At 49.0% G+C, this 13,344-nt stretch overlaps 1 protein-coding gene across 1 annotated transcript in view; it reads left to right on the top strand.

The window, feature by feature from the left end:
• Positions 1-13,012, top strand: part of LOC123428976 (FT-interacting protein 7-like) — a 51,974-nt gene extending 38,962 nt beyond the window's left edge. The window contains exons 8-9 of the mRNA XM_045113048.1: positions 8,263-9,399; positions 11,472-13,012. Coding sequence (XP_044968983.1) covers positions 8,263-9,399; positions 11,472-12,776 — 2,442 coding nt within the window. The 3' untranslated portion in view covers positions 12,777-13,012. The remainder of the gene's footprint in view (positions 1-8,262; positions 9,400-11,471) is intronic.
• The last annotated feature ends 332 nt before the right edge of the window (positions 13,013-13,344 follow it).

Below are 13,344 nucleotides of genomic sequence, written 5' to 3'. Positions count from 1 at the left end.
GTACTCGCAGCGATTCCGATCTAGTGCCGAACAACGGCACCTCCGCGTTCAACACACGTGCAGCCCGGTGACGTCTCCCGCACCTTGATCCAGCAAGGAGGAGGGAGAGGTTGGGGAAGAAGACCAGCAACACGACGGTGTGGTGTTGGTGGAGAGACGAGGTCTCCCGGCAGGGCTTCGCCAAGCGCCGGCAGAGAGGAGGAGGGAGAGGAACAGGGTTGCGTCGAGAGAGAGAGATTAAACCGTGTCTCAAACAGCCCCGAACCTCATCTATATATAGGGGGAGGGGGAGGGGGCGCAGCCCTTAGGGTTCCCACCCCTAAGGGGTGCGGCAGCCCTCAGATGGGGAAGGGGTGGCGGCCAGGGCAAGGGGGAGGGGTGGCGCACCCCTCTGGTGGGCCTAAGGCCCACCTAAATTAGGGTTCCCCCCTCTTTTCCTTTCCCCTGCGCCATGGGCTGAGTGGGGAGGCATACCAGCCCAACTAGGGGCTGGTTCCCACCCCCACTTAGCCCATCTTACCTCTTGGGGTCGCAGCCCCCCTTCGGTGGTCCCCCGGGACCACCTCCGGTGGTCCCGGTGGTCCCGGTACGTTACCGGTGATGCCCGAAACACTTCCGGTGTCCGAAACCATCCGTCCTATATATCAATCTTTACCTCCGGACCATTCCGGAGCTCCTCGTGACGTCCGGGATCTCATCCGGGACTCCGAACAACTTTCGGTAATCTCGTATAACAATTCCCTATAATCCTAGCGTCATCGAACCTTAAGTGTGTAGACCCTACGGGTTCGGGAGACAGGCAGACATGACCGAGACACCTCTCTGGCCAATAACCATCAGCGGGGTCTGGATACCCATGGTGGCTCCCACTAGCTCCATGATGATCTCATCGGATGAACCACGATGTCAAGGATTCAATCAATCCCGTATACGATTCCCTTTGTTTGTCGGTATAGAACTTGCGCGAGATTCGATCGTCGGTATACCTATACCTTGTTCAATCTCGTTACCGGTAAGTCTCTTTACTCGTTCCGCAGCACGTCATCGTGTGACTAACTCCTTAGTCACATTGAGCTCATGATGATGTTCTACCGAGTGGGCCCAGAGATACCTCTCCGTCACACGGAGTGACAAATCCCGATCTCGATTCGTGCCAACCCAACAGACACTTTCGGAGGTACCCGCAGTGCACCTTTATAGTCACCCAGTTACGTTGTGACGTTTGATACACCCAAAGCACTCCTACGGTATCCGGGAGTTGCACAATCTCACGGTCGAAGGAAAAGATACTTGACACTAGAAAAGCATTAGCATACGAACAATACGATCTAGTGCTAGGCTTAGGATTGGGTCTTGTCCACCACATCATTCTCCCAATGATGTGATCCCGTTATCAATGACATCCAATGTCCATGATCAGGAAATCATGATCATCTATTGACTAACGAGCTAGCTAACTAGAGGCTTGCTAGGGACACATTGTGATCTATTCATTCACACATGTATTAGTGTTTCCTGTTAATACAATTATAGCATGAACGATAGACGATTATCATGAACAAGGAAATATGATAATAACCATTTTATTATTGCCTCTAGGGCATATTTCCAACACCCTGGTCACCCTCATCCACACAAATCGCCCCTGCAAGACCGAACGACGCGGGATCTAAGAAAAAGAAAGAGGCAAGACCTAAGATAGAATTCGCGACGCGATAATATAAAACTCTCGGAATCACTACAACGCACCTGGCTGGGACGAGACGACGTTGTCCGTGTCCATGGGGTCATCCTCCTAGCGTGCCGGAGAGGTGGCGGAGGTAGCAACTCTGTCGAGTGAAATTCATTCGACCAATAAACAGGAGTCCAATCGGATATCAGAGGAAATTAGAAGATCAATGCACTTACGTGGAGGTGACGGGAACAGTGACCCTCATCCGCGGCAAAGCCTTCCGAGGTTTAGATCCGCTCGGTTAGGCCGCCTTGGAAGGCTGACCCGCAGGCTCAGCAGCAACATCCCTGATCCTCTTGGTGCTCTGAGCACTCGGGACCACGGGAGCAGTGGGCGGAGCACTCGACGATGCTGGAGGGACCAAGGGAACTGCAGGTTCATGTCGGCGCTTGGTTTGATGCTCTAGCTGCGGGGGTGGCGAGTCCTGCCCTTCGTATTCCTCCTCTTCCTCCGTTTCCCCGCTGTCAGAGACATACTCGACGCTCTCCACGCTGCCCTCCTCCTCCTCCTCGGCCGGGTTCCCGTTCGAGACAGGAGAAAACCAGTTGGTCCACTTCTGCATAAAATACAGTCGGCGACATCAGACATCACACAGAGATTCAAGCAAGCAATAAAACTAAGACAGTTACGTGCACTCGACAAATGGTACTCACCTGGTTCGGAGGAGGATTGTCCGCGCAGAAAGGCTTCACTCGCCGGGATCCTCTGGGGTTCTCGCAGGCGCTTGTGATTTGGAGCACCCACGACGCCACCTTCTCCTCGGTCACGCCCACGACGATGGTCCGAGTGGAATCTTCGGGCCCCGTATAATGCCACATGGCGTGGTCGCGAGCCTACAGGGGTTGGATGCGCCGACCGAGGAAAACCTCCAGCAAGTCTATGCCGGTGACCCCCCTTCTGACGACATCTACGAGTGCGTCGACCAGAGGCTGGATGTCGTTCTTCTCCGCCTTCGTGAGCGCAAGCTGCTTAGGCGGAGCGGGTCGATCTAAGCTAAAGGGAGGCAACCCTGTCGTGGCATTCGGGCAGGCAATGTCTTGGCTGTAGAACCACGTCGACTGCCAGTTCCTAACCGACTCACTCAGCTGAAGGGCAGGATAACTACTCTGACTCTTCTTCTGGAAACCTAAGCATCCGCAGAGCTGGAGAAGGTGTGTTTTATCATCCGACTGGCTGAGTCGTTTGATAGTTTGAGATCTAGCAGAGAATATATGTTTGAACAACCCCCAATGGGGAGGACAACCGATGAAGCACTCGCACAGAACTATGAAAGCAGAGAGATGGGCTATAGCATTCGGGGGAAAGTGGTGAAGCTGCGCCCCGAAGTGGTTCATAATGCCTTTGAAGAAAGGATGCGGGGGCAGAGAGAAACCTCGGTATACATGGCTGAGCAGCAGGACGCGCTCCCCCTCCCGGGGCGCCGGCTCGACCTCATTCTCCGCTGGCAGCCTCCAAGACTTGTGCACAATCATCCCGTGCTCCACCAGCTACAGTAGATCCCCCTCCGTCACCGTGGAGGGGAGGAAGTCGCCTTGGATCCATCCCGCCGGCAATGGTCGCTGCCGCCGCTGAGCAGGAGCCACCGCCTTCCCCTTCTTCTTCCTCGCCTCCATCTTGCTGGTCTGACCCTTGGTCATGGCGGAAGCTGCGGATCCGCAGAGGGGAAGGAGGAGTAAGGATTTTAGGTGCGCTGGAGGTGGCGAGAAGGACAGAACAAGCGAAGGCAAAAGATCCGGCGAGCGTAACGAAAAACCCTCGCCGCTGGGATTTAAGTAAGGTTCCGACTGGGTCGCTGGCAGGTGGCCTCGAAACCTTATCCCCCGACCGACCGCGGCGATATCAGTGGAGAGGATGAAGGCGCGAGAATCGAGGCGTCAGGCGCTACTCGAGCGCGCTGGCGTCATCCCCGCTGAGCGTGCGGAAACCGAAATTTGAGGATCCCGGAAAATCCGCCGCTGTCAGTTGACTGGTCACGTCAAGAGATACCCTGGAAGCACTCGGTTTCCGACAGTTTGTTCCACAAATACTTCCACTCGGATCGTTGGTCAGAGAAGATAAAATGGATCGAGGCAAGCAACGCCAAAGACACATCCGTACCAGTCGGATCCAAACTTCAAGCATCGCTTCGTCGTTCCAACCCCAATCCATTCGGGGACTAATGATGGGGTTATAGTCCTAGGGTAGGGTCATAGGCCTGCCCTATAGGTCCTACCCAAGGACTACCCTTCATAAGGGACAAGGCCCTTAGTCAGTTCCGACTGAACTAAGAAGTTCCCATCATCCAGTCGGTAACAGATCTTCGACCATCCAGTCGGAGACGAGCATTCGGAGCATATCAAACTAACCGACTGGATTCCACTCCGTGCATCGTAACCCCCCTGGGGGAAACGGTCATACGTTTCCCCACGCCTTTATTAGCATTTAAGACGTACGTTACCTGTAACGTAGGCATTTATTCGCCACTACTCCACCCCTGTGCACCGGACCGTTGTGGAGGGCAGCGCACTCTATATAAGCCACCCTCCCCCACTGGTGCAGGGGTTAGCAACTCATAGTATTCTATATTCCACTCGACAACAAGCTTCCAGAGCACTGAGACGTAGGGCTATTACCTCCACCACTGAGGGGCCTGAACTCATACAACCTCGCCGTAGCTAAGGCTCTGCCCATCCTTTTCGTACTCTACACATCTACTGTCACACTTATACCCACGACAACATACGAATGTATATAGACATATTTTAGAGTGTAGATTCACTCATTTTGCACCGTATGTAGACTCTTAGTGAAATACCTTAAAAGACTTATATTTAGGAACGGAGGGAGTACATGATACATCATCCAAGGCCTTCTACCTATTTTTTTCCTGTAAAGGGAAAGATGGGCAGCTCCCAGCGCCGCACATCCCGGTCACTAGCTCACACGGCTCAAGGCCCACCTTAGCTCTCCATAACCCTAACCAGCTTCCCCCGATCTGGGACCTCCTATAATCTGCTCGCTGCAGCCAACTGCCGAGCGGACGCACAGGGGGTCGCCCAACTAGGCCAGCCCAGATTTTTTTTCTTTTTTTTGTTCCTTCTTTTCTTTTCTTTTCTGCTTATTGTTTTTCTTTTTTGTTCCTTTCTCTTTCTTTTTTCCTTTTCTTTTATAATTTGAAGCAAAATCATTTTTAGGATTTCAATAATAATAAAATTCAGAACATTTTTTGAAACACCTAACATGTTTTTATTTTTTTAACAAATTTCAAATTCACGAACAAAATTATAAAACCATGAATATTTCTTGAATCTCGGAAAATATTTTGAAACCATGAACAGTTTTCAAATTGTGAACAAAATTTGAAACATGAACAAATTTTGAAATCGTAAAACAGTTTTTCAATTATAAAAAATTCAAAACATGCATAAATTTCAAATTGTGAACATTTTTTCAAATTACGGAACATTTTTTCAAATTCTAGAATATTTTTCAAAATCCGGAATAATTTTCAAACCGTGGAACATTTTTTTCAAATTTCGGAACATTTTTGTGAAAAATCTGAAATATTTTGATAAAAATTGCAGAATATGTTTTCAAAATGTGCAACATTTTTTCAAAATTACTGAACATTCTTTCAAATTCAGGAACATTTTTCGAATTGCGGAACATTTTTTCAAATTCCTGAACATTTTTGTAAATTCGATATCGCTTTTTCGAATTCCAGAAGTTTTTTCCAAATTCGGAACATTTTTTAAAATTTCGGAACATTTTTGTGAAAAATCTGGAACATTTTCTGAATATCCTGAACAGTTTTTCAAATTCCGAAACGTTTTTCAATTTCGGAACATTTGTTCAAATTACAGAACATTTTCTAAAAATATGGAACATTTTTCAAATTGCAGAACAAATTTTCGAATTCTGGAACATTTTTTCAAAATCCAAATCATTTTTTCAAATTCCGATTTTTTTTAAAAAATCCAAAACATTTTTAAACAGAAACATAAAAGAATAAAGTAAAAAAGGCTAAAAATGGAAAAAACGGTTCAGGGAATATTCTAGAAAGTTCCCAAAATCGGGAAAAACCGACAGGAAACCTCTAGGGTTTCCAAAACCGGAATTGCTAATGGGCCAGCCCAAACCCGTCGCTGGCTCGCAGCTTCCATGGGTTTGGCTGCTTATATGACAGGAAGAGCGTCAAATAGGGTTCACATCCCTCTCCTCTACTCTACTGTTCATTGCCCGCCAGCGGCACACAAACACGCACGGCACGCCACGGATCGCGCCTCCCGCCGCCTACCCGCCAAGCGAGGCCATCGGGCAGCACCTCCTCTTGCCCGTCAGCCAGCTCCTCAACCGCGCGTCCTCTTCTACACCTCCATGACCATCGGCGACAAGCAACACGTCGCCGCTTCCAACCGTGCCGCTCCTCTGCTTCCACCGTTCCACGTCCGCACGCCTCGGCTCCTCCTCTGCTCCGGTCGCCCAATCGAGCTTGCCTCTCTGCACGACCCAGAGCCTCCTCTGCCATGACCGTCGGGCACCTCCTGCCCGCGTCCGCGACCAGCACCACCATTACATGACCACCACTTCGCCTCCTGTCCACCATCGTGGCCAACCTTGGCCCTCCTGCACGCTTGCGCCCGGCCCGATCGTGGAGTTTTTCCACCACTGCTGCGTGGGAGAGCAACACCACCATTGGATCATGTCTCGGAAGCCATTCCCAGTAAGAGGGAGGCGATATATATGCCGCTGTAGGCATGCAGCTTCTCCTCGTTGCGGCCGGTCGATTGTGGAGTCGAGCTTCTCCTCGTTGTTGTGGAGGTCGGGTGGTCCAAGGCGGCAAAGGCAACGGGCGCACGTAAGAGCATCTCCAACAGCCGCCCAACGCGCGGTACGTTAAAAATCAGTATGTACCACACGCTTCGTTTGTTTTGGCGCGTCGGCCAGCGCTAGCTCCAACAGCCGCTATAAAATACAGCACGTGCGTAGCTCCAACAGACGCGCTAAAATGCAGTACGCGCTATCGCTCAAACAACATATGCGCTTCAACACAAACAAAACAAAAAAGATCAAAACAACCAAAATAAATCAAAAAAATAGTTCAATTTCGTTACAATTCAAACAAATAGTTTTTACAACTCAAACAAATAGTTTATCTTTCAATACAACAAATAGTTCAACAATACAACATCAAATGCACAATTCATGATGCTCTCTGTCGGCCATTCCATGCCCACCATTCCTCGATGAGATCCTTTTGAAGATCAACATGCGTTTCGGGGTGCCGAATGACATGATAAGAGGCAACAAAATGGGTCATCCTTTCAGCCCTCCGCCGCACTCGCACGGGATGTTCCAAAAGCTCATACTGAGAGTAGTCTAAATCATGGCCACACTCATTCTCGATGATGATGTTTGCATGATCACACAAGCATGCATGATGTACCAAACATCTTTTGTTACCAAAATCTAGCCGGTCCTCTCACAATAGAAATTGGGCTTGCAAAATCCTGAAATCTCTCACCACATCTTGTCTAGCCGCCGCCTGAGCATTGTGGAAATCAAGATTTTTCTTACCTGCCGGATTTTTCAACGGCTTGATAAATCTTTGCCACTTTGGGTAGATGCCGTCCGCAAGATAGTAGCCACAATTGTATGTATGGTCATTTGCTACAAACTGCATCGGTGGCAATTCCCCATTTGCAATCTTATTCATTAATGGTGACCGGTTAACAACGTTGATGTCATTCAAATAACATTCTAAAAAATAACGTGCTAAATCTAAGTCTCTTGATCGGCCACCGCTTCAAGGATTATAGTGGAACCCTTTTTTTGGCCGTGGAATTGACCATGCCATGCCTTAGGACAATTCTTTCAACTCCAATGCATGCAATCTATTGAGCCAGGCATACCTGGGAAGCCACGAGATTTGTTCATCTCCAATAGCCTTGCGACGTCTTCAGCATTGCGAGATCTCAAATACTTCTGGCCAAACACTTGCACAATTCCGACTACGAAGCGCTTGACACACATGACGGCTTGACTCTCACCCATGATCAAGTGATCGTCAACTAGATCAGCGGGGATACCGTATGCAAACATACGCAAAGCGGCTGTCACCTTCTGCTAGGTGCTATGCCCGAGCTCTCCGGCGGCATTCCTTCTTTGCTGAAAAACCGGTCATGGCTCGCTAGTTTCTCTGCCATGCGCCTGAATAACTCGGTGCTCATCCTAAACCGACGTTGGAAGTACGACTCGGGATACACGGGGTTATCCGTAAAATAGTGCCTGATCAATCCGTTGTGGGCATCGATCATATCTCTTCAAATTTTCTACCGACCCATAACCGAACCATTGTGCTTCGGTTTTTTATTGATGCGCATAGCTAGAATCATTGCAAGATCCTCCTTCTCTTCCGTATGAAATTCTTCTTCGGAAGAATGATATGAGGAATTCATCTACAATGTTTAAACTAAGCTATGAAAACTAGAAACAACATGTATAAAAAATGTGATTTATGAACTCATCGAGGGCTGTGAATTGAATTTCAGGTTTGGAGGCGTATGAATAATAGCCAAAGTGATTTCTTGTACGGCTTGTTTGAGGAAATATTTTACTATTCTCCCACTCCGGCTCAGCCACCAGATCTCGTCGAGATGAAGCCACCGTTGCCTGCGAAGCTCGGCCCACGCGACGTGGTGATGGCGTCGCCGTACCCGTACGAGATGGTAGAGGTGATGCCGTACCTGTGCCTGAGCGTGGTCAAGGCGCGGGACCTGCCCACCACCGGCGACGGCGTGCTAGACTACCCCTATGTCTATGTGGAGGTGAAACTGGGCAACTTCAAGGGCGTGACACGACGCCTGGAGAAGAACGCCAACCCGATGTGGCAACAGCTCTTCACCGTCTCCGCCGCCCACCTGCAATCCAACCAGCTGCAGGTTATCGTCAAGCACAAGCACAAGGACGTGCTCCGTGATGAATTTGTCGGTCGTGTCGTCTTTGATATGTCCGACATCCCCAACCACTCCCCCCCTAATAGTCCGCAGTGGTACCACCTTTCCGATGCCCATGGCGAGAGGTTCCCACAAGGCCGTAGCCTCGGCAAGATCATGCTCGCCGTTTGTCTTGCCACAAAGGTCGACGAGGCCTTCCCGGAGGCGCCCTCCCTGTCCTTGCAGGAGCTCACCGATACACAGTCCAAGGTGTACTACTCGCCCAAGCTCATCTACCTTAAGGTCACCGTCATCGCGGCGCACGACCTCGTCGGCACTAAGAAGGACCGACCGTTGGCGAATGCCATGGCCAAGATGCAAATAGGCAGCCAGATTAGGCGGACGCGGCCGGGGCAGCCGCAGGGATCTGTGAATCCAACATGGAACGAGGAGTTCTTATTCGTGGTCAGCGAGCCATTTGAGGACCAGCTAGTGGTGACGGTGGAGGAGAAGGTCGGTGCCGGGAGGGACGAGCCCATTGGCCGCATTATCATCGACATAGCCTACTCCGTGCCGCGCAACGACCTGGCCAAGTCGGTGCCGTCCAAGTGGTTCAGTCTCTCACGCGGGAGCAAGAACAAGGAGTCGACGTTCGCCAGCAAGATCCTACTCAGGATCAGCCTGGAGACGACGTACCACGTCATGTACGAGTCGATGAACTACATCAGCGACCTGCACCCGGCCACGTGCTTTTGACACTATTCCCTTCATTAATTACCAATTTCGCACGTCACAAACATAAGTACAGTACTATATTTGAAGTTGGGATTTTTTGAACGCATGCAAGTACGATTATCATACTTGTCAAACATTAGCTTGCTTATTAGCGGGCCAAGGCGTGACGGTAAGCTCGTGTGTGTGCGCGCGCTTATTTCCTTTTTCTTAGGAGAAGGAAAAAAAAACTTGAAAGAGGGCTTACGCTGTGGGATTTTCGTTTATCTACAAGATTCATGCAAGCCATTGTACCCTTTTTTTTAATGCATGCGGGTCCTTGTTGCTCTTTTTGTATGGTTATTAGTTAATTAGTTAGTTTTCTTGTTTTGACTAAACTGATACGATCATTGATCACACAAGGTTTACATGTATAGGAGAGATAAATAAGGTCAGGCCGCGCTCATGCAAGTGCTTAGTGTTGTTTGCAAAATCATGTGACACACACTGTAGTAGAGTGTGAGATGCTTCGAAGTAAGTAGTTCGTCTTCTTGAACAAACCCGACCAAATTACATGCAAATTATCTAAACAAAAGCACATTCGTTACTTTTTTAATATATTTTTAATAACTAAAAGCGGCCAGACCTAAAGCTAGTCTAAGAGGGTGCTTGATACGTTTTAGTCCCATGACTAAAAATAGTGGGACTAAAACTTGCTAGCCTCATCCATGCTTGGATACAAATACTAAAGAGACTAAAATCAAATTAATGAGCATTTATTATCCTCCAAACCCTCTAATCCAGAACTCGTCTGTGTTAAAGGAGAGGAGTTAAATGAGGAGAGAGATGACTAATCCACATTTTAGTAGGGGTATCTCTGACTAAAACAATTTAGTCTCAAGACTAGTTTAGCCCCTCTTTAGTCAGGGGTGCTTGGAACTTTAGCCTCTTAAAGAGACTATTTTTAGTCAGACTAAAATAAGTCCCTTGGATCCAAGCACCCTCTAAATCTATGACGGGGAACGTTCTTCAAGTCCTTGTTGTTTTCCTCCATGCCCATGTTGGATGGTCGTGTCCATATTCGACGCAAATGAGACCTGCCAAATAAAACCGTAAAAGGTACGGTCGACTGCGAGGAGGAGTAGTACATAGGACATCGGGCGACCCACTTGGGACTTAGAGGCCAGACTGCCTCCCATGACCTATTTATCCTTATCGAAGTCCTCGACCGGTCCGTTGATGAATGTGGATGGGTCGGCCTCGTCGTCATACCGACACCAACGAAGTACAGTTGGCGGTGTCAATGACGCGCAGTTGTCGACGTTCTCATCCACGATCAACTGTGCCACCACATTGCAGCCTGCAAGAGCACGCACGGCCTTGTACAACGCAAATGCTCGGCGACGTTATCTCTAATGGATTCGTCAACGTGATTGCCGGTCAGTTTTGGCGAGACATATGTGGGCAAATAACGAGCATCCCATATCCCTGTTTCCATTCATCAAAATTTTAAATTGAACCTTTTTTGCGATGAAAATAGGGTGTTTTATTCCAAACTCACAGAATTACAATCCTTAGCAACAAGTTCGCAAATAAAAGAAGGGGATTGGTTAAGCCAGCATGCAGTGCCATCCCCAGATCTACCATAATTTGCTAAGCAATGTGCAACTTTGTTGTGATCACCCGAAACTTTGACACGAACATACACCCTATTCTCCAGTAAACAAAACATTTGATTTCTGCCTAAAAATGTTACAAATTGTGTGAAATATTCATGAATTCAAAATATGTTCAAAATTTAGAAAATGTTCACGAATTTGCAAAATGCTCATGATTTCAAATATGTTCACGAGTTTAAAAAATCTTCATGGTTTTCTAAAATTGTTTACGATTTCACGAAAATAAATGTAATAGTGTATCTTGGTCATGCAGCAAAATGTGATCGTGACCATTGAGAATTGTAAAAAAAAAAAAAAAAATCTTCCGTTACAACGCACGGGCCATCTTGGTATGTGTGTGTATATATTCGTCATTAGAATTCATAGGCAAATGTACCTGCCTTTCATATCATAATAATTAATATATTTAACTCGTGTACTTGATCGTGGGTGAAGAAACTCCGGGAGAGCGCTATTATTGGCATCCTGGAGGTGGAAATCCTGGGCACACGTGACCTGGCCGCGGGCATGGAGAGCCCGTACGTCGTCGCCAAGTACGGCAAGAGGTGGGTGCGCTCATGCACGCTCCTCGACACCACCGCGCCGCAGTGGAACGAGCAGTGGTCCTGGGACGTGTTCGACGTCAACACCGTCATCACCGTCGCCGTCTTCAACGACTCCCACGGCGATGCCAATGACCAGAGGATCGGCAAGGTGCGCGTTCGCCTCGCCACCCTCGAGACGGAGCGCATGTACACCCAGTGCTACCCGCTCATGGCGCTGAGCCCGTGCGGGCTGATGCAGACGGGGGAGCTCCAACTTGCAGTCCGCTTCACCTGCAAGTCATGGGCCAAAATGCTGGCCATGTACGGGAAGCCACTGCTGCCCAAGATGCACCACACCAACCCCATCTCAATGTTGCAGCAGGACTACCTCCAGTTCCACGCGATGGGGATGGTGGCCTCACGGCTTGCCAGGGCCCACCCGCCACTGAGGAGGGAGGTGGTGGAGTACGTGCTGGAAGTCGACTCCAGCAACATGTTCAGCCTGCGCCGGAGCAAGGCCAACTTCAACCGGATCACCTTGCTCTTCTCCGGGGGCGGCGCGGTCGCCGTGGGCAAGTGGTTCGACGGCATCTGCAAGTGGAAGAACCCGGTGACGACGATACTGGTGCACGTGGTGTTCCTGAAGCTGGTGTGCTACCCGCAGCTGATCCTACCCATTGTGTTCCTGTGCATGATCATTATCGGGGCCTGGAACTACTCCCGGCGACCACGGGGCCCTCCACACATAGACACGATGCTGTCACGCGTGGACCCGAACGAGCTGGACGAGGAGTTGGACGGACTGCAGCCACCGTCCTACATAGATACAATGTTGCGTTGGTACAAGGATGTTTCCTACCCCGATGAGCTCGATGAGGAATTCGACAAGTTCCCGACGTCCAGGCCCCCGGACATCGTGAGGATGAGGTACGACCGGCTGAGGAGCGTCGCCGGCAGGGTGCAGACGGTGGTGGGCGACCTGGCCATGCAGGGGGAGCGCGCGCAGTCGCTGCTCAGCTGGCGCGACCCGCGAGCCACGGCGATATTCATCACGCTCTTGCCGGTGCTGGCCGCCGTACTGTACCTGACGCCGTTCCGGGTGCTGGCCATGGTGATGCTGCTATACTTCCTCCGGCCACCGTGGTTCCGGGGCAGGACCAACCTGCTCCTCAACTTGTACAGTCGTCTGCCTTCCAGGGACGACTGTATGCTATAGGCCGGTTTGTTTTTTCATGCGATGAACCGTGATGCTATAAGGTTTGTTTTGCATGCAGGAGTTGTTCTTTTTTCTTCTCTTCATTTTGGTTATCAAATAATACCATCATTCAGAAAATGATGGAACACCCAATTAGTTATGCATTCAAAAATTAACTTACATGTCATGTTGTAACGGCAGTATCATACTCTGTGATTGCCCAACAAGAGACATCGGGATAATTCACTTCTATAGACGAGTTTACCTCCTTTGTATCTTTAGCGATTTCTGACCTCTGAAATAAAATTATATGTTAAAAATAAACACTTTACAAAAGTAAAAAGATGAATTTTGTAAACTCACCAGCGTTTCAATCTTTAAAATAATTCTTGCGCTTACTTTACCCAATGAATTTAGAACTTGAAACTTTTTCTTTGTGTTGTGCATAACAACAGTTATCCAGTGTTGATTGTCCAAATTAAAAGGAAAATATGCATACGGAACAGTAAAGTTATGTACATGTACACACAAATATTTACCGTAATGCGAAGGCTCGTTTGAAGTGACATACCTTGTCTTTTACAAAATA

This window comes from Hordeum vulgare, chromosome 2H, assembly GCF_904849725.1.
Source record: "Hordeum vulgare subsp. vulgare chromosome 2H, MorexV3_pseudomolecules_assembly, whole genome shotgun sequence".
Taxonomy (NCBI): Eukaryota; Viridiplantae; Streptophyta; class Magnoliopsida; order Poales; family Poaceae; genus Hordeum; species Hordeum vulgare.
Note: the sequence above shows the minus strand (reverse complement) of the source record. Positions and strands in the feature narration are given on the sequence as shown.